The 25,620-nt window shown below is 44.2% G+C and overlaps 1 protein-coding gene across 2 annotated transcripts; it reads right to left on the bottom strand.

Moving 5' to 3' along the window:
• Positions 1-619: 619 nt before the first annotated feature.
• LOC138617707 (adhesion G protein-coupled receptor B1-like) lies at positions 620-24,615 on the bottom strand. Of its 2 annotated transcripts, none has more exons than XM_069692926.1 (32): positions 24,135-24,615; positions 19,965-20,868; positions 18,855-19,004; positions 18,102-18,200; positions 17,814-17,978; positions 17,197-17,361; positions 15,750-15,914; positions 15,475-15,639; positions 15,245-15,346; positions 15,028-15,134; positions 14,710-14,904; positions 14,477-14,545; positions 13,304-13,412; positions 12,654-12,797; positions 12,482-12,551; positions 12,149-12,251; positions 11,713-11,756; positions 9,581-9,707; positions 6,209-6,312; positions 5,975-6,077; positions 5,693-5,843; positions 5,496-5,565; positions 5,323-5,389; positions 5,114-5,199; positions 4,788-4,959; positions 4,562-4,657; positions 4,407-4,446; positions 3,596-4,218; positions 3,459-3,494; positions 3,253-3,357; positions 2,975-3,025; positions 620-2,740 (listed from the first exon to the last, which is right to left on the bottom strand). In XM_069692926.1, the coding sequence occupies exons 2-32, from the start codon at positions 20,665-20,667 to the stop codon at positions 2,543-2,545; spliced, it is 4,584 nt and encodes a 1,527-aa protein (XP_069549027.1). In that variant the 5' UTR covers positions 20,668-20,868; positions 24,135-24,615; the 3' UTR covers positions 620-2,542. The 2 variants fall into 2 exon arrangements, with proteins under 2 accessions (XP_069549027.1, XP_069549038.1); XM_069692937.1 differs by having other exon boundaries at positions 17,814-17,975.
• Between the last annotated feature and the right edge of the window lie 1,005 nt (positions 24,616-25,620).

Here is a 25,620-nt window from a genome sequence, read left to right as displayed (position 1 = left end):
ATTACAGCACAAGAACTGATTATGGAGAGGAGAGAAAGCAGAGGGGCAATACTGAAGACAGAGTAGGCAAATCTAAATTTAAGCTGCTGAGACAATTTCCTATTTTTAAAGAGGTCACAATCATATTCTGGCCCCTGTCAAATGTGTTTGTTTTCTCATTACTCAACTTCACAAATCTTTTTTCTTGGTAGTGATTTGCCTCCCTGCAAAGCATGAAAATAGAACAGAGGGGAATTGCACTTTTATCATCTTAAGAGATTGCTGTTTAATGTACCTGCAAATCATATCTATATTTAGAGAGTGAAATGTTTGCCAGGGGCTTTAATGTGGCAGGAGTTCAAAATCCATTTCTCCTTGTTCTATCTTTGTACATGGTGCAGCATTTTCCATTTGTTTCCTAGTTATTTTACTTTCGAACTTTAATTTTTTAGATGCCAATTTGTTTTGTCCTGGGTTTCAGAAATTGCTGTCAGACGACATGCTGATTTGACTCTGCAGGAGAGGTTATTTGGTCAGTTGTTCTGAATCTGATTATTAGAAGACATGCGAGAATATAAGATTTAAAGTTGCATTTCACCATTATATCGCTCAACAAGGACCACATTTGCACGTTATGTAATATAGATGTGTTTTTATTAGAAATAAGTCACATTCATTTGTGCTGTGAAAACTGTACATTTACAGGAGGTAAGACAGAACATAAAAAACAACGTCGTGACAAGATAATACAAATGGGTATTCAGTACAAGTAACTCGAGGCATGAATAGGGCTGTGCGAGGGACAGAGGAATTGAAAGGAACAGGGGAATTGGCTGGTAGTACATACTGCTGAGTTATTGACGAGGTTACAGTAACAAACGGTTACAGAAGACATGAGGTTCAATTACCCGTCGCTACACAGCGGAGAGTAATCACAATTATCCTGAAGCACAGTTAAGAGATATTCATAGACTATCATTCATTCTACATGTTAACTTTATAGAAATACAATTATCTACCTGTCACATAGTGCTCCAAATATGGAGTCTTGTGCTAACAAATCTCTAGTGAATAAATTCTTTGAATTACTAATACAATATTTTCATAAAGCATCTATATGCTCTGTAAATATGTGGAAGATGGTATAAAAGTTTTGAAACATTGGTAAGAAAAAACTCCTAAATCCTAATATCAGTCTTGCTTGAGCATCAAGCGCCCATCATATTGCACTATTTCACACTTGATGGCTGAAAACACAAATGTGTTGAAGTCTTGAGGACCTGACGTGGCACTGGAAAGCTTAAGAGCCTCTGCTGCTCCAAGAGTTCTGCAAGGCTGAGAAACAAAAGGGCGATGATGAAAGGTCTCACTGACCCCTTGAATCCACATGTACAACATGGAAGAGCCTGCATCTTGCCCCAGCTGAGAGGAGGGGGGTGGTATCACCCCCCAGACCTCCTCACAAATCCATCCAGCATTTCCCAGAGTGCACTGCTCTTCCTTTGTGAGAGTCTGTGTTCATCCTTGTGCTGGTGTTTTGGTATTGAAGCAGAATATTGGAGAAACCAGGAAATGTTGGAGAAGTAACTCCCACCTCCATCACCACTCAGTACGTTTGTCCCGATGCAGTTCAGATGTTTTTTTATTGGAGAATACTGTTATAGGTCACAGTAGAAAAATGATAAATCTTGTGCCTAATAGTCATGAGAGGACTGAAAAAAAAAAATCAAAATATAGGCCATAAACTCAACAATGGCAAGAACAATGCTAATTATAACACTGGTAATAATCATTGGAATAATAACAAAAATAATGAAAACAACAGTGAGAAGCATTGTTCATGTGATTAAGCTTGTCCTCCAGTAGGAGAGTCATTTTTCAGTCATTTTCAGCTCTGAAGTAGCAGTTCCAGGTGTGAAGCTGAACACACAAACAAACGAAAAAAAAAAAAAAAAAAAAAAAAAAATGTGTGCGCCCATTTAAGTGCAGAGTATTGGAGCATGAAACTGGTCCCTTATGCTCAATTGCCTTGTCCTGTTTTGGAAGGTAACTTGGCTGGAAGAAGAGCAGCCAAAGAGTTCCGGCTGTTCCTCCCGAGAAGCAGGGAGGACACGCCGTTTCAATATTATTGAATTTTTCTCCAATGTTAAGTTGAAGGAAAAAAGAGAAGCACAGACATGTTGACCACATCTTCTGAAACCCAGTGTGCAGGGTTCAGGAAACTCCCAGTGAAGCAATAATGGAACCACAGACCGTCCTGGTCCATGGACACCACTAATCGCCCAACTAACCCTTTCACCTTTAGAGCACTCTCGATAAGAGCTGCAGATAAGTCCACACAGAGAAGCTACATTAAACGTCCCGTCAACTCCAACTCCACTCCTCCATCTCTTCCGTCCTTCCTGCTCTGGCTGAGGGTTTGAAGACACTGATTCTGGGACCTACTTTCTCATTTCCATCCTTTCTTGGCTTCTTCTAGTCTATCCATAAAGGATCCCATTCCCAAACCAAAAAAGGTGACCGAGGTGAAATCAGGCGGCTCTGCTAGCCCCCTTCCTCCCCCTCAGACCTCTGTCTGCAGGTCGATGATGTCCTGCCCCACCAGAGGGATGGTGGTGCTGGTCTTCTCCCACTCTACAGAGTGCAGCTCCAGAGGCGAGGCAGCTAAGGGCTCCAGGTCTTTGCGCACCCATGCTGGGGGTGACTGCGGTATTCCCCGGACTCCCTCCCATGGCCTCTCCAGAGGAGCCTGCTGTTTGTCCTGTTGGAGCAGAGAGAGGAGACACTTTAATGCTGGTGTCACTCATGAAACCTGAGCTCATTTCTGATCTCATCAAAAATGAAATGGGCTTCATCAGAGGTGATTTTCTAATAATGAAAGTCATGCTGCCATTTGGGCAAATTACACATCCTTCAGGCATATGCACTATCTTGTGGTGTGTCTTCTCTACAGGCTGTACATTTTGAGATTGTGAGGTTGTATATAAACACTCACGCTGTGGTTCGTTTTGTCACTTCCTCCTGAGGACACACTCCATCTCACAGACTGTAAGAAGGAAGGAATGAAGAAAATACATCCTTATTCAAATGACCCCGAGATACTGACAACCATAGTTCAATACACTATGTTGTACATTGTTTTATAAAGGTCATTTTCACACCAGAGAATCTTTTTTTAACTGTGTCATTGCCTCTGGATTTTCTTTTTTTTGCATTTCATGGAATTGAATGTCCATGGAAATGGATGATGAGGATAATATCAGGATATGTTACCTTGCTGTCAGAAGCAGGAGACTCTCTGTCTTTCTCAGCATGATGTAGCTTCCTGTTAAGGTCCTGGAACATGTTCTGGTGGCGTTTCTTAGTGTGCATTATTTTCTAAAAAACAAACATTCTCAAAATTAGTACTTGCTACAATGCATTCACATATACCACGTCTTTTATAATGTTTTTAAAAACCTTATCCAAACAATATTTACCTCAAAGTCCAACTCAGCATAACGAGATTTCTGTCTCTGCAAAGAAAAACAAAACACAAAAAAGAAGATTTAGCTTCAAATAAATATTAGAAAGATTTGACAAGAATCCATAAAACAACTATTCTGTCTCGTCTTACCTCCAAGGAGCTCATGGAAAGAGTAGAGATGGTCTCACTCTTGGACATCATGGAGTTCATGGACTCAAAGGTGTTCTCCAGGCTGCTGTGGGTGATGTGAGACTCGCTGGACATGTTGTGGATGTTCTGGATTGGCGAGTCTCTCTCGGAGTATGACACGCTGACCTGGTCGGGGGGGATGGACTTCATCCCAAAGGCGGCCTGGGGTTCGGCGTAGGGCCCGCCGAGGTGCATGAGTCTGGCCTGCGGCAGCTGCTCCACGGCAATATTGTATTTTGTTGTGTCATCTTTGGGCTTGGTCCTGAGGGTGGAGGTGGTGTTGGGCAAGAGGACGTAGCCGCTGCCGTCAGGGATGCTGCCCTCAGCCTGGGCCCGAGCGAGATCAGCGTCCAGTTGGCTGAAGAGCTCCCCTTCACAGACGTACACAGGTTTCCCGCAGGATGGGTCGACTCCTCCTGCCAGCCGACTTTTCTCTCTCTTCAGGGTGAGGGTGTGGCTGGAGTACTCAGGAACCGCCTGCATGTGACTCTTACTAGGGTTGGAGGGCAGTGTGTGGAAGTTGGAGCCCATGGGAAGAGGCAGCTGAGGAGGAGGCATCTTCTCTTCAGAGCAGCTCTTCATTCCTTTTAAGAAAAAATTGTAAAAGAGAGTTAAACATAATAAAGAACCAACCACATGAAAAATTTGGTTCAATAAAAAAGTGCTCTTTTTATGCAAGGTAAGATGTTTTAAGTGCAAGGCTTAGAAATTGTAATGCAAATGGAAAAATGGTTAAGGGCGAGAGAGAAAAGTTGATGTAATAGGGGCTCACCTTGTCTGCTTGAATCTCCATCCTTTTCGTTATCAGACTGCTGATAAAAGAACAAAAAAATATTCTATCAGTGTTTAATGTATGCACATATTCATTTAAGGGTAAATGCAAGAGGCACTCAAGACATTAAAAAGGCAATAAGCCAAGAAATTTACCATATGCTGGGTGTGGCCATTGTGAAGGGAGCTGCCAGAGTCACCATTTCCATCGTCCTTGCGGTCAACTACTCTGCACTTTACAGCCTCTTGAACCTAATGGATGGAAGGGAAATTCAGGAAATTGTTCGCTATATAGTAGCTCATGTAACTCCATAAAAAACAAAACAAATTAATTTTCCTTTTCATCTTAATTCATTTTATCTTAACTAATTGTTTGTCTTACCTCTCTACGCAGGATGCAGTGCACCATGACGATGATGAAACCCTCCAGAGAGTCGAAGACGGCAAAGAGGATCTGAAAGAGGGCAGAGCGGCGGTCTGTGATGGCCAGGACAGCAGACATCCAAGTGAGGGCCAAGAGGGGCAGAACTACGCAGGAGCTCCACAGCGATGCCCTGCAGGGTGAAAAAAACCAACAGATTAGACACAACTCCTGCTGTTTGATTGTGAGGCTTGATATCAAAGCACATCATCAATAAACCTGTAATGGCACTGATGAGGGTGATAAGCACAATACTCCCGTGTGCAGAGAAGATCAATAAGACCTACCCGGCTCTCTCCTTCAGTTTCACGTCGGTGATGCCGTCCTTGGATACCAGCTTGTTGAAGACTAGAATACCAATGACCATGTTCACCTGTTTGCAAGATAAAAAAAAACCACACAAAAAACACGAGTGAGACGATGTTATAATGGGTAATGCTTTTACAAACAGACAACGTATTGGGATGGATTGGGATGTCAAAGTCAGAATACGAACCAAAACAACAGCTGCAGCGGGGCCAACAAAGGAGTAGAGGAGTCCACCCTCGAGAGACAGCCAGCAGCTAGGAAGGAGAAGAATATGAATGCTTGAGCTCAGGGAAACGTTTTCTCAAAACAAATGCAGAGAAAAGAGAAGATGCAGAAGTGGAAGGCTGAGACTACACTTACTAGGTGACAGTGCCGTATCCCTTAGCTTTCGTAAAGCCAACAGAGACTGCCACAACCAGAGCAGGAAGGCCTGAAAGACAGGAAAATATGCAAAAGGGAAAAAAGTTAGAGCCTAATAGTTAAATGGAGAAAAGTGATGCAACACGGGTGAGAAAAAAAAAAAAAAAAAAAAAAAGATGAACATTAAAGACACTTACCCCAGCCTAAGCACAAGAAGCGCTTGCGGATGATGCGGTTGCGCAGACGACCAGTGACAGCCATGTAGGATTGCCAAGCTTCTGTCAGCACCCAGCAGAAGGAGGAGAGGAAAAAGAAGTGCAGCAAAGCTGCGACAAGAGTGCACACCACCTGTGGGAGCCCAGGAGGAAGGAGATGGAGAGGAAAGATGAGGAATCTGTGTCAGTAGCATTGCTACGCCCAAAGTCCCCAAAGCAGTGAGTTTGAGTAAGGTTTTAGAAAGGAGTGAAAGAGTGCCTTACCTTGTTGCGAGCCTGAGTTTGTCCGACAAGAATGAGGGCATTGGAGCATATAATAGAGAGGCAGAAGTTGATAAGGATAACGGAGCGCTCTGAGCGGATGTACCTGGAGTTTTGAAAAAGGGAGGAGAGAAGAGTGAGTTTAGGGATAAGCAGGCAGAGTAAAGAGAAACCACAGAATGCAACATATAGTATTAGAGGCTGACATAGCCGGACGTTGCTTGCGGGGTTACTTACTTCCACACGGAGACGTAGATGATGATGAGGAGCAGCAGGGTGAGAGAGGAGACCCCACAGCCAACGATGAGGGTCACGGACGGAAGCAGTGCCTTGTCCATGATCTGCAGAGAGGAGACAAGACCAAATATGCCTCTTAGAGCTGATTGCAAATACACATTCATACAGAGAAGAAACCAGCAATGAGAGCCACACACACACACACGCAAGATACGACGCCTCTGGGTGTGTGTGCGCTATCTGGAATAGCAGATGGCTCCCTATAGGCAAATGGTTGAATGGCACAATCAGGCCACGGCTGAGGCAAGGTGACCTCAAGGTGAACGTGTCAGAAAGATGGAGCGGCAAACTAAACAAATGGTCAGGGTCGCTGCCTTTCACCATTGAGCTTTTGAGTCAGCAAATGAGGTGAGGAGGATACACATATCTCTGTCCATTAAGCAAGAAGGAGGGGGTGGGGGGGTGTTCAATGGCCAGGGACAGTTCAGGGGGGTTTGCTGTAGTCAGTCATTATTTTGAGCTGCTACTGCGACCTCCTTTTTGTTTTCTCTCCCTGTTAGGTGTGTTTGAGCATTTTCTCACTGCTTTGGTGCCAAACCAGTAGCTCCTTGTCGATCCCTGGAGGGGTGAACAGGTGGACCATTATCACCTGTGCATTAATCTGCCACCACCTGCCCTTCTGATCTCTGACAGCCGCTTATCGCCCACCACTGCCAGTGGCGGTGACCATCCCATGTTTCAAACAGCCCTAGCACCCAACCTCTGGTGGAGGGATTGTTCTTTTGCCCGTCTTCCCTGCTGCTCATTCACCTGGCGGGCCAACGGGTCAAGGCTGCACATACAAATCTGCCAGCTAACACGCCTTGAAACCCCTCCAACAGATAGCCGTGTGGTTTCAATGGATCTAATCTTTGTCTGTCTCACACCTACTCCGACGGCCATAATAAGGTTTCGCGTTCATCTAACACCTCTGATTAAGTTGTCATCGTCGCCAAGTGTGTGAGTTGGATAAAAATGGTCTGGGTCACTGATGAAGAATCCCTCATTGACAAATGGTGTGGCTATATTTTTAATAATGTGTTGAAAAATAGCTAAGTGTCTCAAGAAGGTAAGTGAGAAAATGTCCTGAAATGTAATAAATCTGCAAGTATCAAATTAGCACTGATAGTGGGGAATGAAATAGACACCGCTTTGGCCTTCTTTTGATTTATGATGGCCATAAATTCTTGTATTACAGGCGTATGGGAAGCATGGCTTCTAATACATTTCCCATTGCTGTGTCCCAGAATTGAAACAATGCAATACTGAGCCTCCATCTCAATATGTGCTCCACATAGGCTTCTCTGATATCAAAGCACAGCTGGTGAAGTTCAGCCTATGGTAGCCAGGGACTAATTTATTGTGGTAAATTTGTTTCAAAATCTATCTAGCGACATCGAAGCACCCCAAAACAGATGGCAGGAAGCAGAGTGGCGAGTTGTCTTTTCGCCTCTTGCTTTTACTGAATCTGGGGAAAGAAAAAAAACACCCCGCTGCACACAGCATGTCCTGTTCCCTCTTTTCTCAGTTTCTATATCTGGGTTGAATCTTGCACCATGGGCCACTGAGTAAAATTCAGTCTGTTTGACCTAAATATGAAGCATGTCTTCTGCCTGTCCTTGACCGAATCACATGTTCTCATTTTGAAGAAATCTAAAGCAGGTGAATGAAGAAAAAAAAAAACGAGAAATCCTATTTCCAGCTGTTGTTTTTTTTTTTAAACTGATTAAGCCAGTGGTCAAGGGCATCTGCTGTACTAACTATGTGGGCTGCTCCCACAGGACCATTATGTCTCCAACACACATGATGCCTCAGAACTCCTGAAATGAGACCATGTCGAATGAGAGCCAACACACTGCACTATCTGGCCGTTTTTCCACATCTCACTCCTTTCTATTTCTGCCTCTTGCTGGTGTTCCTCATACAACTCGCAGGGAGACTGAGATTGAAAATGTCCACGGCACACATCAAAGGATGGATGAAGATGCGGGTGGGGTCGGGGTGGGTGGGGAAGAGAAGGAACCATCAGTGCATGACCAGACGTCTGTCTCTCATTGGTCCGCCTCTCTGGCATTTTCAGACTTACTGCTGTGGCCGAAGAGGAAGGAGGAGGAGGAGGAGAAGGGGTGGGGTGGGGGTGTAATCGAGAATTCAGAGATATTGGCAGACGAAATGATTGGCGCAGCTGCCTTTTTACGGTTGTGGGAGGTTCAGAGGAGGGGGTATGTGCAGCCTATAACAAATATGGGCGGAGCTGTTCAGACTGGCAACAGCAAGGCAAATCAAATGAGGGAGGTAAACAACAGGTTAGGGAGAGAAGAAGAGACTCAGTGGGTTTAGCAGCAGTAAAAACACTGCAGTCTAAATTCATAAGCTGCACTGCAACTGCCAACTAAATAGGCCAGAGGAGGAGACTTCTGCCCATTTAAAATATACATTTCCTCAATCTAATAGACATCTGTTGATTGTTTATTGTGTGCAGCATGCTGCAATCACATTTCAGCAGAGACAGACAGACCATTTCCTCTGTCCTGGGGGGCTGTTCAGAGAAGAGAGGGCTCTGTGTGTGTGTGTGTGTGTGTGTGTGTGTCCAGCTTCTCAGTTATCAGAAATCACACAGGCCGCGCTGCAGAAGCCGTTACCAAGGCAACTGGAGAGCGAGCAGCTTCAGAGGCAACACGGTCTAAAGGGGAAAATTACACATTGTCTTTGCGCATGAAATACAGCGATGCCTAATGACAAATTTTAGTGATCATCGCATCTGGTATGCAAGTTCCCCTGCAATAACTCTGCAGTTCGATTATGCATGATTTTAAATCATGCATAATTGGAAATGAAATGCAAACCGAGATGAACAGTGAAAGTCATTTTGAGTGATTAGATCGATAATTTAGGGGAAATGTTTCTAAATTTTTCATGCAAGACACTATAAGCAGTTTCTCACTGTAGCGATAATATTTATTTTGTCAATTATGCAGCTGACTGCAAGCAAATTAGCACAAAATTAACAAACTCGTGCGAAATCGATTCGCTAATGTGCAATTCATAATGTTTTGATTTTAAAATCTAAATGCAATTTCTCCACATCAACATGTTGCTCGGTTATTTCCCCTCAATTAAAAAAAACAGCCCGGCTGCAATTCTCCGATCAGCGGCACCTGCACCGACACAAAGAAGTGCTGGCAGGCAGCGCTACAGCAAACCGCTCGAAAACAACAAGTACTGAACACTGCACCGCATCAACACACACACACACACTCACTGCACGAGACATTTAAGATGTATGTTGATTAAAAAACACAAGCCCATATTGTGAATAGACGGATGACTTACCGAGTCGAAGTTGATGTGCGCTAAAATGGCGAAGGTGGAGAGGCTGTCACACACGCATTTGGTTCTGAATGAATGAACGGGCACCGCTCTGCAGCTCCGAGCAGACCAAGAGCCAAGCAGAGAAGAACTGCACAGGGAAAGAGAGGGAAAGATGGGTTAGGAGAGGAGAGATCTGACAAATCTCTCATGTGAATGCCTCTTTATGCAACTTTTATTATATATGTGTGGTGGAAAAATATATATTTTAAACAAATGTACACATTTGTAGAGGCATATGGTTTGAATTTTTAGTGATCCAATACATAGAATCACATTTTATTTTTGCCTCTTATATAACATTTTGATACCGAAAGACTTAATTAATTGTTTTTTGAGCTAAATAAACATTTTGTAACTTGAGTTGATCATTTGCGCCTCAGGATGCAGTTTGTTATTTACTTTTACATTAATGTGATTAATAGCCATCTGTGCTATGATTAATAATGATCGGCCCTTATAAAAGTCATTATTAGCATAATCTGTATAATTTTCTTGTTAGGTGCAATCTTTCCTCTGAAGACATGAGATCATTGGCAACATCTGTCTTGCTCAGTGGAGACAGAGGACAGAGTGTTCCCTCTTCAAAACTAAGGAAGGGAAGGTGAAGACAGTCTGAGTTGTGATTATTTCTCCATTTTGAGAAAACCTACACTGCAACACTACTTGCAGAAGAAGACCAGAGAGCAGAGAGAAGTTTAAGGCAATGAGCAGCACCCTCAGGCTCTTGACTGACTGGTGAATACAGAGGGGCATCATAGTCAGCAGGACCAGCCTGGTACAGAGTGTCATGGGAGGACAGCCGCAGGACAAAATCATCATGACAGTTTACTGGAAGGGCATCGAAGTAGGCTTGGCTGCACGGTTTAATGTGCGCTGTCTGCGAATTGTCATACCACGCAGATGGGTTAAATGGTGCATGTTGAAATGGGAGGCAAAGTAGGCCTTGTGACCTTGTTATTGACAAAGCTGCTTATCATTTTATCTGTATCCATCCGGATAAAGTCCAGTGGTGGAGAAAAGCTAATGGACCACTTCTTGTGATCAGAGCGCTCTCAAACATATACAACTGCGCAAGCAAACAATGACCCCAAACTCTGCCGTCAGCCAGAGCCTCATCCTCTGTCATTTCCACTGCCTCTATCCTGCCATTAATCACATCCGCTGTCACAAATGAATCTAATTTGACTTGAGGCACATCGCCCTCCCTCTGAAAGTATACGAGTTAATTACATTTTCTCCTTCAATTCATTTCTGCTTTTGCTTACACTCTGAATTTGGTTGTTGTTGGCTTATGTAAAATAGGCCTAGTGGGGGTCTTGGTGCAGGTGCTTTTTCATTTCTTATCAGTGCTCCACAAGTATACAAATCTATCTAAATGCAAATGGTCCACCTGCGTATTGTTCAGGAGGGTATAGTTGGTCTGACTGATCCAGGCAAAGTCATTGAAATGCATGTAAGCATCTTTAAAAACTCCCCAATTCCATAGACATTAACCTCAGCAGTAACATAAGAACAGGGCTGAGGAGTGAAGGAGGGAGCGCTGCCATATTCTTTAGACTGACACTCTGGTGTGTGACCTATAGGTGCTGTGTTTAATTTACACAGATCTATGTAATGAGTTAAGAAGAGCTGCCTGTGTATTGTTCCACTCCCTCAGGATGTGGTGCGATACAGGAGACCATTAGATCAAAGGGAAGTGTCACTCATCTTGAACCACTGTGGATCATTAGAGTTGTCATTTCTTAAGTCTGTGTATCATGCACTAAGTGTGTCAGACAGCTGAGTGAGGCCTGGTGCTTCTGGCTGGGACAGACGGGTCAGCGTGAACATGTGTTCTTTGTCCTCCTTGTCAGAAATGATTGACATGAAAAATGGATGAAACATTTGTGCTCCCTCTCTAGTGAGTGGAGGACTGGGGGAGGTTGAATGTTCATGTGCAGTGAAAGACGCATGACTGAAAGGACCTTGGCTTTAAAGCGAGGCAATAAACAACAACTACATCAGTTTACAAGGCCATAGAGGACAAAAAAATGTGATGCGAGTGATGGTTAGACGCACATTTAGGAAGAAAAACAACTGTCGTCAACACTTACGCTTCACTTTCATCCCATGATAGGCATGTCTCATTCACAGTGCCCTGCAAAGAAGACATAGATGGAGAAAACAGTGTGAGAAATTTATGCAGAAAAAGGGAAACATGTAGGCTGGACACCTTACTATAAAAAGGTGTGAGATGCAACAGCTTGGTGTCAGCCACCTGCCCACATTTCACGCCATCCCTCACTTGCGATACATGCACGAGACTGAAAACAGATTCTTATCAGCTGCAGAGACTAATTATTGCGCATGACTATTTGGTTGCGCTGCGATCTTTGCCGAGTTGCAATGGCACAAGGAAAGTAAAAAGTCAGTGTCACTGCAAATGTCAGCAAAATGTCAGGCTCCGTGCACTGTGGTGAGCAAACACCCAGAGGGGGGCTGATATTTTTCGTAAGGCTCCATTAGATTGGGTAACCATTAGGAACTCACATTATGAAGGTGGGGGAATTCGATCTCAACGGGGGTTGACAGGAAAGTTGGGTTGGGCTTGACGATTACTGACACCACCTTGGAGTTGAGCAGGGTAGTGTTACTGTGAAGAAAGAAAATTACACAGTCAGTGTGGTGCAAATGAGACATTATAGCAGAGTGAATGTGGTAACGGTTTGTTATGAGATGTCTGTGAGGCCTTACAATAAAAATGAGATGATGCAGTGACATGGAAGTAATGACTCTTTCAACAAGGGGCGCCATCTTGTGTCTACAAAATATATTTCATGAAAGGCTGGCTTCATACACATAAAAGCAGAGAAATAATGTTACCTCTGGAAGGACAGAAGAGAGGAGAGGTTTCTGTAGAGGACAACGCCGGTCACAAAAGCATCGTTGCCTTCTGGAAAAAAACAAAAAACAAACTGCCTGATCAGACTCAAATTCAGAAGAATGAACATTAGTTGATGTCCTAAAAAAAATGGTTATGTTTTATTGATCTTACCAGAATGTTCGAGAGCCAGAGCATCACGGGACACGGAGATCTTCTCCTCAGAGGTTGTGACCCACTCCAGCATGCCTCTCCAGCCCTTCACAGGGAAGGTGAAGTTGGAGTTTGTGGTTGTAGGACGCTTGTGGATGCTCAGCACTGAGAGGGGCAGAGATAGAGACGTTGGCTTTTGTCAGCGAACAGCACTCAAGAGGTCATCAACACACTTTCTCCACAGTATCGGCTGAATGAAACGGTGCAAACAGTGCCAAGGACATTCTGGTTTCATGTGTTATCTGACCAGATTAGTCATGTCTTACTAAATCCTGTGAGAATGTCACATTGACTGAGCCAAAACACTCGCACAAGTCGCACAGAGTGAATCTGTGTGACGTTTACATTTCACACTCAGTTATTCTTAACAGAGAAGTTTCTCTTGTGTTGTGCCAAATATACTTGCACAACATCTTGGGAGATAGCACAAGTAATATGGTGCAGCTGATGGACAATCTGTCAGAGTTATGACTGATGCCTTCTGCTGCTGCTTATATGGACTCGGGTTCACAGGCGAGATTAAGATTGATGGACTCTGTGGTTGCAGAAAGGACAAATCATCCTGACTAGACGGCAGCAGAGAGCAGCTGGCAGAGGAAATTAGAGCTCACCTAAATTCTCGGTGACTTCGTAAATGTCCTGAAAGCCACTCATTTGTGTACCGATCATGTTCACAAAGTCCTCGACAAGGCGGAGGAACTCCTTAACGTTGGCACCCATCTGCATAAAAAAAAGAAGGAAGAGAGATGGAGAGGAGTCAAAAATAAGGAAATAAGGGAAAAGGCAGGGGTACATTCATCTAGTTTCATTATATGTAATTAATACAATTGAATTGTGCACCATGAAAACAAAACTGTTCATTCATAACATGTCCATATCTGGACTTCCTGTTCTTGTACCAGTCCAACTTCTACTTATTCTTTCAGAGCGCTCAGCAGTGGACTGAAGGAAAACAAAAAAAAAAAGGAAGCACATTTCTTGCTGCTATGCAACCTCAGAACTTCCTTAAGGCCATAAATGGGCAGGTTGTTGATTCATACTCGGGTTTTTTTGTCCTCTCGCTCTCTCACTTGGTGGAAGGGAGGGCTGCCTTACTTGCGTGGCTCTGACGCAGAACTGCAGCGATGTGGGCGCAAGGTGTGTGCTTGTATGCAATGGGCTGTCTGTGTGTCCTCACAACGGCCATCAGTATGTAGGATGGCATGGAGACTCACAGATTGCAGAGTGGGAGTAGTGATTCTCCCTGATTCACTCTCTTGCTTTCTCTTTCTCTCTCTATTGCTGTCACCTTGAAGTGCTTTCTCTTGTCGCAGTGGCCTTGGTAACTGAGCCTCCTGTTTTCAGTTTACGCACAAATATGTGTATTTCCTCCCTGTAATGGGAGTTTTCCGTTTTCCCAACATTTCTGTCTGTCCAAATTCTTACTGAACTCACTTTTAGCAGGAACACTGACAGTGTCACAAAAGTGGGGAGAACATATGTAAACAAGACAAACTTCTGTTCAGTCTGAACCGTATGTGCAAATTAAAACAAACTAAGTAGTCCTCGATGATTGAATTGAACACATTTAAATTACGTTTTTGTTTTTCTTCTTGTAACCGTCATCAGATTTTTACTGCTTTCTAATTGAACTTCAAAGAACATTTTGGACTGCTAATCATTGCAAGTGCACCAGTCATTTGTAGTGGACTTGCCCCAACCCATCCCATTTAAAAAAAATGTTTTACACAAACTTGTCAAACACACCCTGTATTTGTCCCAGACACACCCTCTTTATCACTTACCAGCCGTGCCTCTTGCCATTTGTCATGATGTTCCTCCTTCAGTAAGTTGCTGATGGTCTGGACATAGTTCTGCAGATCATTAAAGCAAGGGAAATGTTTAAGAAGATACCAAATCCAGCTTAATTGGAAACTATTTTTGGTCAGACATCATAAGAAAGAGAGCGCTGCATGATATTATTTTGAAATATGCACATACACAATGTCAGTGGTTTGCGAACAAGACTCGAGCTCACCTCGACATCAGCATTGCTCAGCCTCAGCCTAGTTCCTTTGTACAGCTCAGTGGTGTTCTTCAGGATTTCCATGACAGCCAAGAGGTCGCCGCTGTACTTTGCTCCTTGATCAGAAGAAAATCTCAGGCGTGAAATCACCTCAGTGACCCCATCAATGCTCTGCCCCATCTGCGCTTTGGAGATGTAGTCCCTTGACTGCAGACAGAAAGTCGAGAGGTTAATCTGAACCTTTGAGTGCACTACTGGGAAATTAGCCATATGAAAACAAAACAGATGAGGCATTTAGAATTTTAATCATGTTAAGATTTCGGGGCTTACCATGATACGGATGTTCTCATAGTCCTTGGAGACACACTTGATATGAGTTGGGCTCTCCCAGGATGCCAGACCTACAGCATCCAGGGTGCAGCGACGCAGAATCAGACCTGTCAATGGGAGAAAGCAGACACCTGTTGTTGGCATGGTGGGGGATTTTAAACACTGTAACATGCAAAGAAAAAGAGACAGAGCACATCCTTCATCACTGTCACTGTACCTGATGCATCAACAGGGCAGGCGGTGGCAGCCATGTCTCCAGCGGGGGTGTTCTTCCACATGACATCTCCAGTGTTCTGTTCAGAGCAGATCTCATGGGGCTCTGAAAGGTTAAAAGAATCAGGTATGATGTGATTGATGCATCATAGTCAATGAGTCAATCAATTTGCTTTTGTATTAGCGATGTACTGTACTGATATGCCACTTCTTTATTGTGTTGAAGCCACTAACCAGGACATCTCTTCTCATTGCAGCGCCTCTGTTCTCCTGTTTCACCGGGGCAAAGTTCTCCTCCAAAGAAAGGCCCTTCACAGACTCTCTGTCTCTGCTGGATGCCTCCACCGCAGGTCTTGCTGCAGCTTCCCCATGAGCTCCATGCATGCCAGCGTCCATCAACTACAGAAAGACAACATTTCACTCCATGAACCCTGCACTGGGACATGTCTAAATCATTTCCATTTTATCTGAAGAGTGAATCTTTAATTTGTATTATTTTTTTAATTTACCGGGACAGTCTTTCAGGAAACAGTTGTTTGTCTCTTTCCAGCTGCCATGGCACTCTGAGCCGCCGTAGGATGGTCCATTGCACTCTCTGGTTCTCTGCATGGTGCCGTTGGAGCAAGAGGCAGAGCACGCAGTCCAGGCGGACCAATCATTCCAGGATCCGTCCACTAGAGGGAAGCAGAGGAACATATACACAAGAGAGTTACAGCTGGTGTGAGGACAGGATGGACCCACAGGCATCAAGGCACAGTCATTGATGCTATTAACTTTTCACATGACCTACTTTAGCTGAGTTTAAATGAAATAGAGAGTTGGAGTGAAGTGATCTGCCCTTCAAGCATAATTGTATGTACCCTCTCAACCTCTAAGATCCACTGTCTTTAAAACCATTATGGACATTATTTGTGAACTTGATTTAGCCAAGCTGATGAGAAGATCCAAGATACAGACCAAGAGACCCATTTTCATGTCATATTGAGAAGCAATACTGTTATAAAAACTCTGTCTTGGGCATTTTTTTAAAAAAGGGCACAAAAATAAATGAGAGGGAATATTGACTCATGACAGGAAAACTTTTTATATAGCAGATTTAAATCTGGCAGTACAATAGCCCTAAAAAGATTAAATAACTTAGAAAAAAAAATCTAGCACAGCTGCTATTAAATGTTGCCTTGTTATATGGCCAAATAGATAGAATAAATTGAATAGTCTTTTAAAAAAAAAAAAAGTCAGATTGGTCAAATTAAGAATTTTTATTGTGCCAAATGGGCCATTAAGGAAGACTTAATTTCCTAAACCTTCCAGTTTGAAATGAAATGTGTAATAATCTCATAGTAATGACTTTGTCTGTCACAGAAATTAACAGTAATGCAGCTGTGGTGCACAGAGACATCTGCTGATGGTAAAACGCAATTGCAATAAGACTATATTCGGACTAAGAAATCACTTCTTTTTTCTTTTTTTTTTAATAAAAGCATACATGTGATAATGACAGCCACTGGGTAAAACTATCAAACTGCAGCTGAGACTTGAAATTGACTTCAATCTTTACAGCTCACGTGTAGGTGGCAGAGTAGGAAAACTTCTGTGTGACCATGAGCACAGTGTGAGTCACAGGCGCTTGCTCTAAAGCTGTTCTGACTAATGAACAGGGAGGCTTTTATTCTGATGCGTCAGATGTAATGCCAACCTACCATTGCAGTTACTGTTGGTGATGGTGATAAGTACTTTAATGCACTCTAGGATATGAATCAGTTAGCTGAGGAGTTAATCATAGCCTGAGTTAGTTGTCATGGAGAGAAGTATATGGTAGTAAAAAAATCAAGCTCTCCAATTAGAGCAAAGTTTGGATTTTTCATTGATTTGATAGTAGATGTATCTTATTGTATATCACAAAACTGAAATCAGCAATTAAAAAAAATTCTTCAAATATTGAAATCCTTGACTCACCTGGGCAGACAGCAATGTTGCAAAACTTTGTTTGTCTAGTTGGGCCGCGGCAAGGCTCTCCTCCATTCTGGGGCAGCTTGCATGTGCGGGTACGGTCACGATAACCACGACCACAAGTGGATGAGCACAAGCTCCAGGGGGTCCACTCATCCCAAGCACCATTCACTGCACAGGAGTAACACAGAGGGGGATTTCAATAAAGCATATGATAGTTTATTGAAACTATGTCACAGTGTAATTTGTTAAATTCACAGGAAGGTCATGATGGGTGGACTCTCCACTAGGTGGGGCAGTCCTCCACACAACATCACAGGCCCATTAGGGAAAAGGACTTGATATTCTATAGCAGCCTTTGTTCACAAGTCCAAAGCTTAGAAAGTAAAAGCTCAAACAAGCCTCTCTATCTTGTCTGCTTCTCATTATCTAGGCAACTTTTCCTTTGTGGCTGGGGCTGTATGAACAGAAATCGTGGAGAAATAATGGCTTTTACTTCTATTGTGCACTACAAAAATACCAAATTTCTAGATCACACTCTATTCTTTTGCTTTTCTCTAGAATAATTCTCTATTCTTTTCTCTTCCTGTCACATTAAAGAGAGGGAGGAACCAGGCACTCACCAGGGCAGACAGCGGTGTTATTGCAGAGACGGTTCTCACGCAGGGGTCCGGTGCACTGGGTGGTGAAGGAGGACGTGGCACAGACACGGGTGCGACCCTGCCAGCCCTCCCCGCAGGTAATTGAACATGAACTCCAGGGGGACCACTCATCTGTCTTAGCATCTACTGTGAACAAAGTGAAATAGAGGGTCAGCCCTTGTAAACTAAGAAAAGTTTAGTTTTGCAAAGCAGTTTGCAATATCTCTGTAATATCTATGGATAAACAATTCAAAGACCTCATTATCTCACCTGTCTGGGTGGCAACAACTCCTGGGCTGGAATCATCAGCATTGTCTCTCTTCAAACCGACGATGGCCCGCAGACCCTGACTCCTGTTGCGCTCTTTGCCTGAAAGAATTTGAAAATTGCATGATTATAGCATGGATTTGAGCCGTCTGTAGCAGCGCTCCTCATTCAGGGCGGGCCAGAAATGACAATAGCCCCGCCCCACCCGTGATTGATGCCATTTTTCACCTGTAGTAGGCTGTGAGTCACATGACGTCAGACCATTGGCTCGAGTTTCGAATTTTGGCGGGATCAGCTGAGCGAGGATTCGCTTTATCGATAATTTTGCAAATCATTGCATTAAAGTGTGCTTTAATGTTTGGAGCCTCCATTGCGGCCTATGAGAACTCTTTCCCGGCATTGAAAAGCGTCTTCAGCAAACCAAAAGGAGTATGTTTCACGTGCACAAAGCTAACCTTGAGTGTCTGACATGGAAATGTAACCTGGAAGCGGAACAACTGTTTGCTGAGGAGGATGGATTTTGCAAGCAAACGCGTCTCCAGCTTTATTAGACTCAGCAAGCTCCAAAGAGGGTGAGTGCGCTATTTTTCTTATGTATGGTGTCCGCTGCAGGTTGCTGTTTTTGGTGACGTTGTCATGGTTTATGTGCTTTGTGTTGCGGGATTTGTCGCTATTAAGCTGTGGTCATAGTGATTTTGTGTGCCCCCCCCCCCCCCCCACGAAAATATGAAATGGCTAAATTATAGTAAGGCTTACCAATGCATGATTGAGGGTTGCAAGCGCGGCCTTCTTCAACTGTTCCTTCACACACATCATCCTCGGGCTGGCAGGCTCGGCTGCGCACCTGGACTCCGCCTCCGCATTCCTGGCTGCAGACAGACCAGCGTCCCCAACCGGCCCAGCCCTCTGCAGGAAAGAGATAAGAACGCGTGCACTGAGCAAAGTTGGAAATGGACAGTTTTGCATGAAATGATAGGGCTCCATCTGAAACTTGGCTGTGTAAAACTTGACAATCCGTAGTTGTTTAGGTGCAAGAAGTGTACAAAAGCATGACTCAACAAACAGCCTCCAAACCTCTGAACAGGAAGTGAGTAATGTCTGTTTTATGTGCAGAGAATGTGCAAGGACGATTCTTTGTGAGGAAAACTGAGCACTCAAGCCGATAGATGTTCCATTTGAAATGGTGATTGTTTGCTTTTAACCACTCATTGTGAGCCACTGCAGAGCGGTGTGAGAGGCCGACCTGCGTGTTGCTGTGGCGACGACGAGTGCGGCTTCGATTTCTGCTGCCAGCTGACTGAGGTCTTTGTGATCTTCTCTGCCCTTAATCTAACACACAAACGTGCCCTCTATCTGCCCCCCACCTCCCGGCCCCCCCTCCCCGCCCCCTAAAAGCCAGACTCCTTGCCAAGCATTAAACTCAACAAGTCTGCCCTCTGAGACTGATGCGTGAGGTTCTGTAGATACTGCCACTTACACCTGAAGATGCACTGGCACATTTCTCTAACACCTTTGATTTACTTTGAGGCGGCAAAGTGCACATCCTCTGCCCCAGTTCTTCAGACATGGATAATTACCCTCAGTGGCTCTTAAGACACAAACACTGAGTGACAGCACGGCTGGAGGCAGCCTGCAGAGCTCTGGTGTCTTTGGGAACATGTGCTTCTCCACCCCGTCAACAGGCTGGATCTCGTTACAAAACACCTCAACAATTGCAAGAGGACATATCTTTTTTTTTTGTTTGTTTCTTTTGAGGTTCAATGTTTGGATAAACTTCTTGAGATTTTTCAGTTTTTCTTTGACTTCTTTCACATTTTTAAAAGCTTTCTCTGGGCATATATCAAACCAGTCATGCTACAAACTTACTGATAATCTCAGCATCACGTCCGTTGTCTCTGGGAACAGAAAGGCACTTCTCCACATAGACACCGCCCCTGTAGCAGCTTCCTGGCTTCCTCTTTGGGGCCTCCCAGCACTGGCAGGGGGTGTTCATGATGCCACAGGGATTATCATGGGTGCTGCTGGACAGGCACTTCTCCAGCCACTGGCACAGCATCTGGCAGGCAGGCATACTTGGGTTCCTCTTCCCCACGACTAGAAACTCAGCCTTGAACTCGCTAACATCATTCTGCCCCTCTGTGATCTCCATGGCGTTTCTTGGGGCCACTTTGCGGATCTGCAGGAACTGCTTGCTAGACTCAAGGTAGGTGACGGTGGTTGACGCGTCGCACAGCCTGACGACCTCATCGAAGCTCTCCATACCCAGGTAGGTGCGGGAGGTCTCAATGAAGGAGTCGAACTGGAAGGTCCTGATCTGGCGCGGCATGCAGGAATCGGTGGGCTTGGTGATTTTCATGTAGACAGTGTAGCGGCGAGGGTCGGGATTCTGCAGGGTCCAGGAGCACGGCGTAGAGGGCAGGGTGGTCGTAGAAGAGAATACACCAAAGAAGCGGCTCTGTTCCAGGGTGGCACAGGTGGCGGAGGCCGGGCCGGAGGGAGTGCAGGAGGTCAAACCGAAGAAGAGCAGGACAAGGGCCACACAGGGGCCGGTAACACCTGACCAAGCCATTTGGTCGGCTTAGATAGAGGACGGTGTTGGTGCTGTATCTGTGATTGCTGATTTCAGCAGGTTGTTTCTTTGACTTCTTTGTTGCAAGTTACTGCACGTGTTGCAGATCTTCTGTTTATCTTCACAAGCCCTCTGAAGAATTGTTGGATTTGTAGGTTTTAGTAAATCAGACAGTCTATCATGTCTGTATTAGAGAGGGAGCTGCAGAAAAACAGAAAAAAATGAAGCAGAGGAAAAAAGTCAGAATACTCCAAACATCTAAATAACCAAAACACACACCATATATTAGCATGGAGGACAGAAAAATGCATTATAATGGGACCTATTGTCAAACTAATATTTATGCATTAGGGGTCTGTCTGTGATCTGTGTCAGAGCATTTCAGGCTATGTACAATGATCTAAAATACCCTGTTCTTTGGTACATAATTGCTTCTGCAGTGCAATTACAGTCCTTCACAGCAAGCTGGTATCTCCAAGCTTCTGCTCTTTCCTCCCACACACTGAACTGTACTGCGAATCATGTGCGTCAGTCTGACGTCCATAGAAGCATTGCCACTGGCAACCACAGACGCTTATTAGTTCCATTATTTGTGCAATGCACTCCTCCTATTGAGCGGTAAACAAGAGAAATTGCTGGTTTGTGTCCATGGTGAGGAGTGATTACATACCCTACTGTGCCATCTTAAAAACTGCTTTGGGAATATTTCCTGCATTACATACCAGAGCATGAAGTGAGACGATATGTGCGTGTGCAGTGACAAATGACTGTCTCTCTTGCACATTAAGGCAAAAGCTTACATGTTAAGGCAGATGCATGCACATTTTACACTTGTGCATGACTAAAACTATTTTCTAATCATGCATTTTTTGCTACTTTGCAGAGGGGCTACATGCATTCAAATTATGCATCCATGGTAATTTTCTTTTCACTTTTTCCATCATCTTGCAAGCATGCTTTGCCCAGATCTCTCTTTATCTTGCAGAGACTCTGACTTTTTGTCATTGTGTGACTAATCCTGCCCTGAGAAAGGACATATAGTCACTGTCAAGGTCTCTGTATTTGACTGGACCGACAGAAGTAATAGATGCTCTTTGCAGCTCAGACAAGAGGAGGAAACATGGTTGCTCAGCAACATCTCTCATGCAGTCAGGGATTTTCTTCTGCTTTCTCATGTTTTCCTGCTCTTTCTTTCTTTTGTCAGGGATTGACAGTTGCACCCACCAAAGACCTAATTCAATATGAAATATAATACACATTGTGATCAGGAATTTAGAAGGAGGCACGGGGTTTTATTTGAGCCTCTGCAGAAGCAGTCTGTATTTGCTGTATGTGACCGAGGGGGTTAATCTTAAAGATGGGGCATTGCATACACATGGCAGCACAATTGACGCCTGGAGTGACAGTCCCTTTGAGAAGCACCTGCACTTTTCAGCCAGACAACTCATAATTACGTTCGTTGCATCCCTTTTCACATTCCACCCTCCCTCCCTCTGCCTCACCCTCCCCTCTCCTGTGTGCAACGCAGCAAAGACCTCTGCTTTGTACAGGTGCGTGTCTCTCTCCCGCCTTCCATCAACCGGAAGCTCCATGAATGGGCATCTGATGAGGCACGGAGTGAAAAGAATGGTCCAGTTGTGGTGGGAGAACTCTGTTTCTGTGTTGCTCTTTTTCTACATGGCCGCTGACTTCCCACACCCAACCTCCCTGTCCCTGCCTCTTGTTTGTCCGTTTGCTGTCGTCAACAACAGTTTCTGCTTAGCAGGCAGCCTAAAGTGCAGGCAGTTTGTCGTTATGGAGACAGAGTTTATTTTTTGCAGATCAGTGTGAAAAACACAAAAATTGCAAAATTACCATTAGCGACATGCTGGTTTATGCTGGTGTGCACAGTTTTGTAGAAGCCTGTCTCATCACAGATAAAGCAAGCTTTGCATAAATCACAAGCAAGAGAAACAAGGGTTTTTGAGCAAGACAAACAATGCTATATTGTAAAGCAATAAGAAATGTGCAGGCATATGATGAGATGTGCCAGTTTCACTGACTGTTCATGAACACCTGCAGGCAGTCAAGTAATCTGCATGACTACCAGAAGCAGAAAGCTGTGAAAAGATATAGCCTGAGTAACTGTATAGCTACTTTAATATCAGTATATATTTAGACAAACTTATTGCTGTTCAGCTGCTGCAACAACTTGAAAGCTGGGTTAAGATTTTCCAGTCAGACTTACATCGGCTAACGTGTGACATATGAGCTTTTTAGTCTGAATGTTGTTCTAAATAGGATTATTCTTCTGCTATTGAATGATAATGTTTGTGTGTATGGAAATGTGAGTGCAATTGACAGAGAATGACTGAAAGACAAATTCTCGATCTTTTCTTTGCAAATTGCTTTCTTTTTGCAGAAGCAACGTTGAGAAAAGCCATGTGTGTAGCAATTGCTGGCCATTCCTCATCCACATTTTGCTTATGCCTTTTCTTTTCTGCACCCAGTGCAAGTACTTGCACACGTGCAAGAAACTAGACCACCCGATGGCTTTGCTGCAAAACTGACAGCAAAAACATACCAACAGCAAAACTAAAAACATCACCGCAGATTGCTGATATGAATTCTCTGCATCTTGGGGCTAAGTTTTGAGAAAGTGTGTGTGTGTGTTCAGAGTCAGAAAAGGATTTCATTGCAGCAGATGTAATGAAATCCTGGTTGTACGTATCTCTGCTGTTGTCTTTCCTTTCTTAAAGAAAAAAACTCAGTCTGCAGGTTTTCTCATTTGATATGATACAAGCAAACAGTCTTTTTCATCTAAATGGAGTTGTCATATCTTTGCAGTTGTTTAAGCCATTACTGCAAAAATGTTTGCAATACATGTGCGTGCGCTTATTTGGAAACTTAATTGTTTTGCAGTGCACATGTCATATAATTGTAACATATTTTACAACCTCAACTGTATCTGTCCTGCAAAATAAATAATACAAGCATAACAGAAATTTCTATCAAGCAACCAGTTGCTACGGTCTGACTTGACTTTCTGTTGCTGAACTATCAGGTCGCGTCACCCGGAGGCATGACAAAGTACTCTGCTACTCTAGCAGCAGACTACATGTGAGGCAATGTGGTGCTAGAACTTTTCAACAGTTCCGAAATATCTTTTAAGTAGATGGATGTTATGGGAACAAACAGTGTTGCACACAGTAGCTGAAATATATACAAAAAGCAGCGCAGTTGATTCACGTTGCACGAACATTTTAACTGTAGAAGCCGGTAGAGAGTTTCAGCACCACGGACAGCGACAGGCGGCTTTAAACTGACAAGAGTGCTGAAACAAACTCCGCTTCTGCAAGGCAAGTCACGCCCGCCTCTTAACTTTACTTTGTAACTTTCATACAACGGGTGTATGAAGCAGACAAACAGGAAACAGAAAAGGACAAAAAAAAACCCAAAGAAATAAAAGTCTTGTCGTCTTTCCTTACCTTGAAAACGTTTCTTTGAAGTCTCGTCAGCGGCTCTCAAACCGGTCGCCCAGGTGTGTTGGTTCTGGACTCGGGTAGCAGCTGCTGAGTGTAGTTCAGTCTTCAGATCTGTGCCCTGGCCAAAAACTTTCGCAGCGTTTGAAGCCGCAGAAAGAATGCGCCAGGTCCAAGCCTGACCAAAGCGGGTCGATCCCAAGTTTCAGTGCAGTCCACTCTCACAAGCAAAGAAAAAATAAAGCGACTCTTGCCAAACTCCAAAGAGTTTACTACCAACTATGTTTAGCTGCTATATCCAGAGAAACTGGCGTATAGCAGAGTGACAAATTAGTTGAATCGGAGCTCCAGCAGACAGTCCGTAGAACCAAACGCTGTGGTTTTCTCTCTGAGCTCCAGGATAAATGTTGGTACTTCTACTCCCGGCTTCGGAGTCTTCTTGCTTGTGGTCTTTGCACTGCAAGTGGATCCAGTCTCAGTGTATCTTGTGGCCTCCTGTCGGAGATATATATCCAACCCCGCCCCCCCTGCTTCAAGTTGGAGTCAGTGCGTGGATGGAGTACTGAAGTGAATGAGACAGCAGCAAGACGGGGAGGGTGTGCGGGGGAGACATGTTTGTGTGTGTGCGTGTGTAAGTGTGAGAGTGACTGTGTTAGCGCACGGAGGAGGGAGGGAGGCACTGAAGAGAGGGGAGGGATCTGTGCAGTGAGACGGGGACAAACGATTATGAGCATCAAACTACGCAGATATCAACGCAGAGCCAAAGGTACCGGAAAGAGGATCAACGGAATAGGTGTGCAAGCACGGGGACGCAATACAGAGATGAATTACCTTCAAACGAACAGTAACGCAACACGAGCTTCTCAGCGCACGAACATTGCACAAAGGTTTATCTGTGAATAATTATAATCATAATTAATTTGTTATTTAATTAGCCATAATGCATTTAATTTAATATGAAACATTTAGAAACCGTTTGTTATTACGGCTCATTCGGCCGTTTATTCAGGACAGAAAAGGATGACCTTTCTCTTTAAGCCTTATTAAAAGGCAATCAAAGTTATTAATGGTCATGTGCTGTTTAGTAAACTCATCTGTGCAGAAAGCATGATGTATGCAGACATGGTGACCAATTTAATCGACCAATTAAAAGTCGAGCTGAGGTGCAGCCAGTGAGGTAATGCAGGAATCACAGGCGCGCACACCCTCTGTCTGTCTGTCTGTCTGTGTCTGTCCATCCGTCCGTCCCTTCCCTCCCTCAGTCCCTCTCAGAAACACGCACTCACATACACAAACGCACACGTGCATACAGGAATAGGCGTCTCCATCCCTCCCTGCCTCGTCTTCTCTCTCACATGGTCTCTCTCTCCGGGGATGTGGGCGGATCTGGGTAGTTCTCAAAGTGTGAAAGGGATAACCTATGTGGGTGTCTACTTGTTGGTGCAATGTTGGCTCGATTCCTCTTCCAGCAGAGCTGCATGAGAGAGAAAGA

This window comes from Brachyistius frenatus, unplaced genomic scaffold, assembly GCF_029030835.1.
Source record: "Brachyistius frenatus isolate BFR_SWC_R1_liver_20210118 unplaced genomic scaffold, ASM2903083v1 Contig_2, whole genome shotgun sequence".
NCBI classification, from domain to species: domain Eukaryota; kingdom Metazoa; phylum Chordata; class Actinopteri; family Embiotocidae; genus Brachyistius; species Brachyistius frenatus.
Note: the sequence above shows the minus strand (reverse complement) of the source record. Positions and strands in the feature narration are given on the sequence as shown.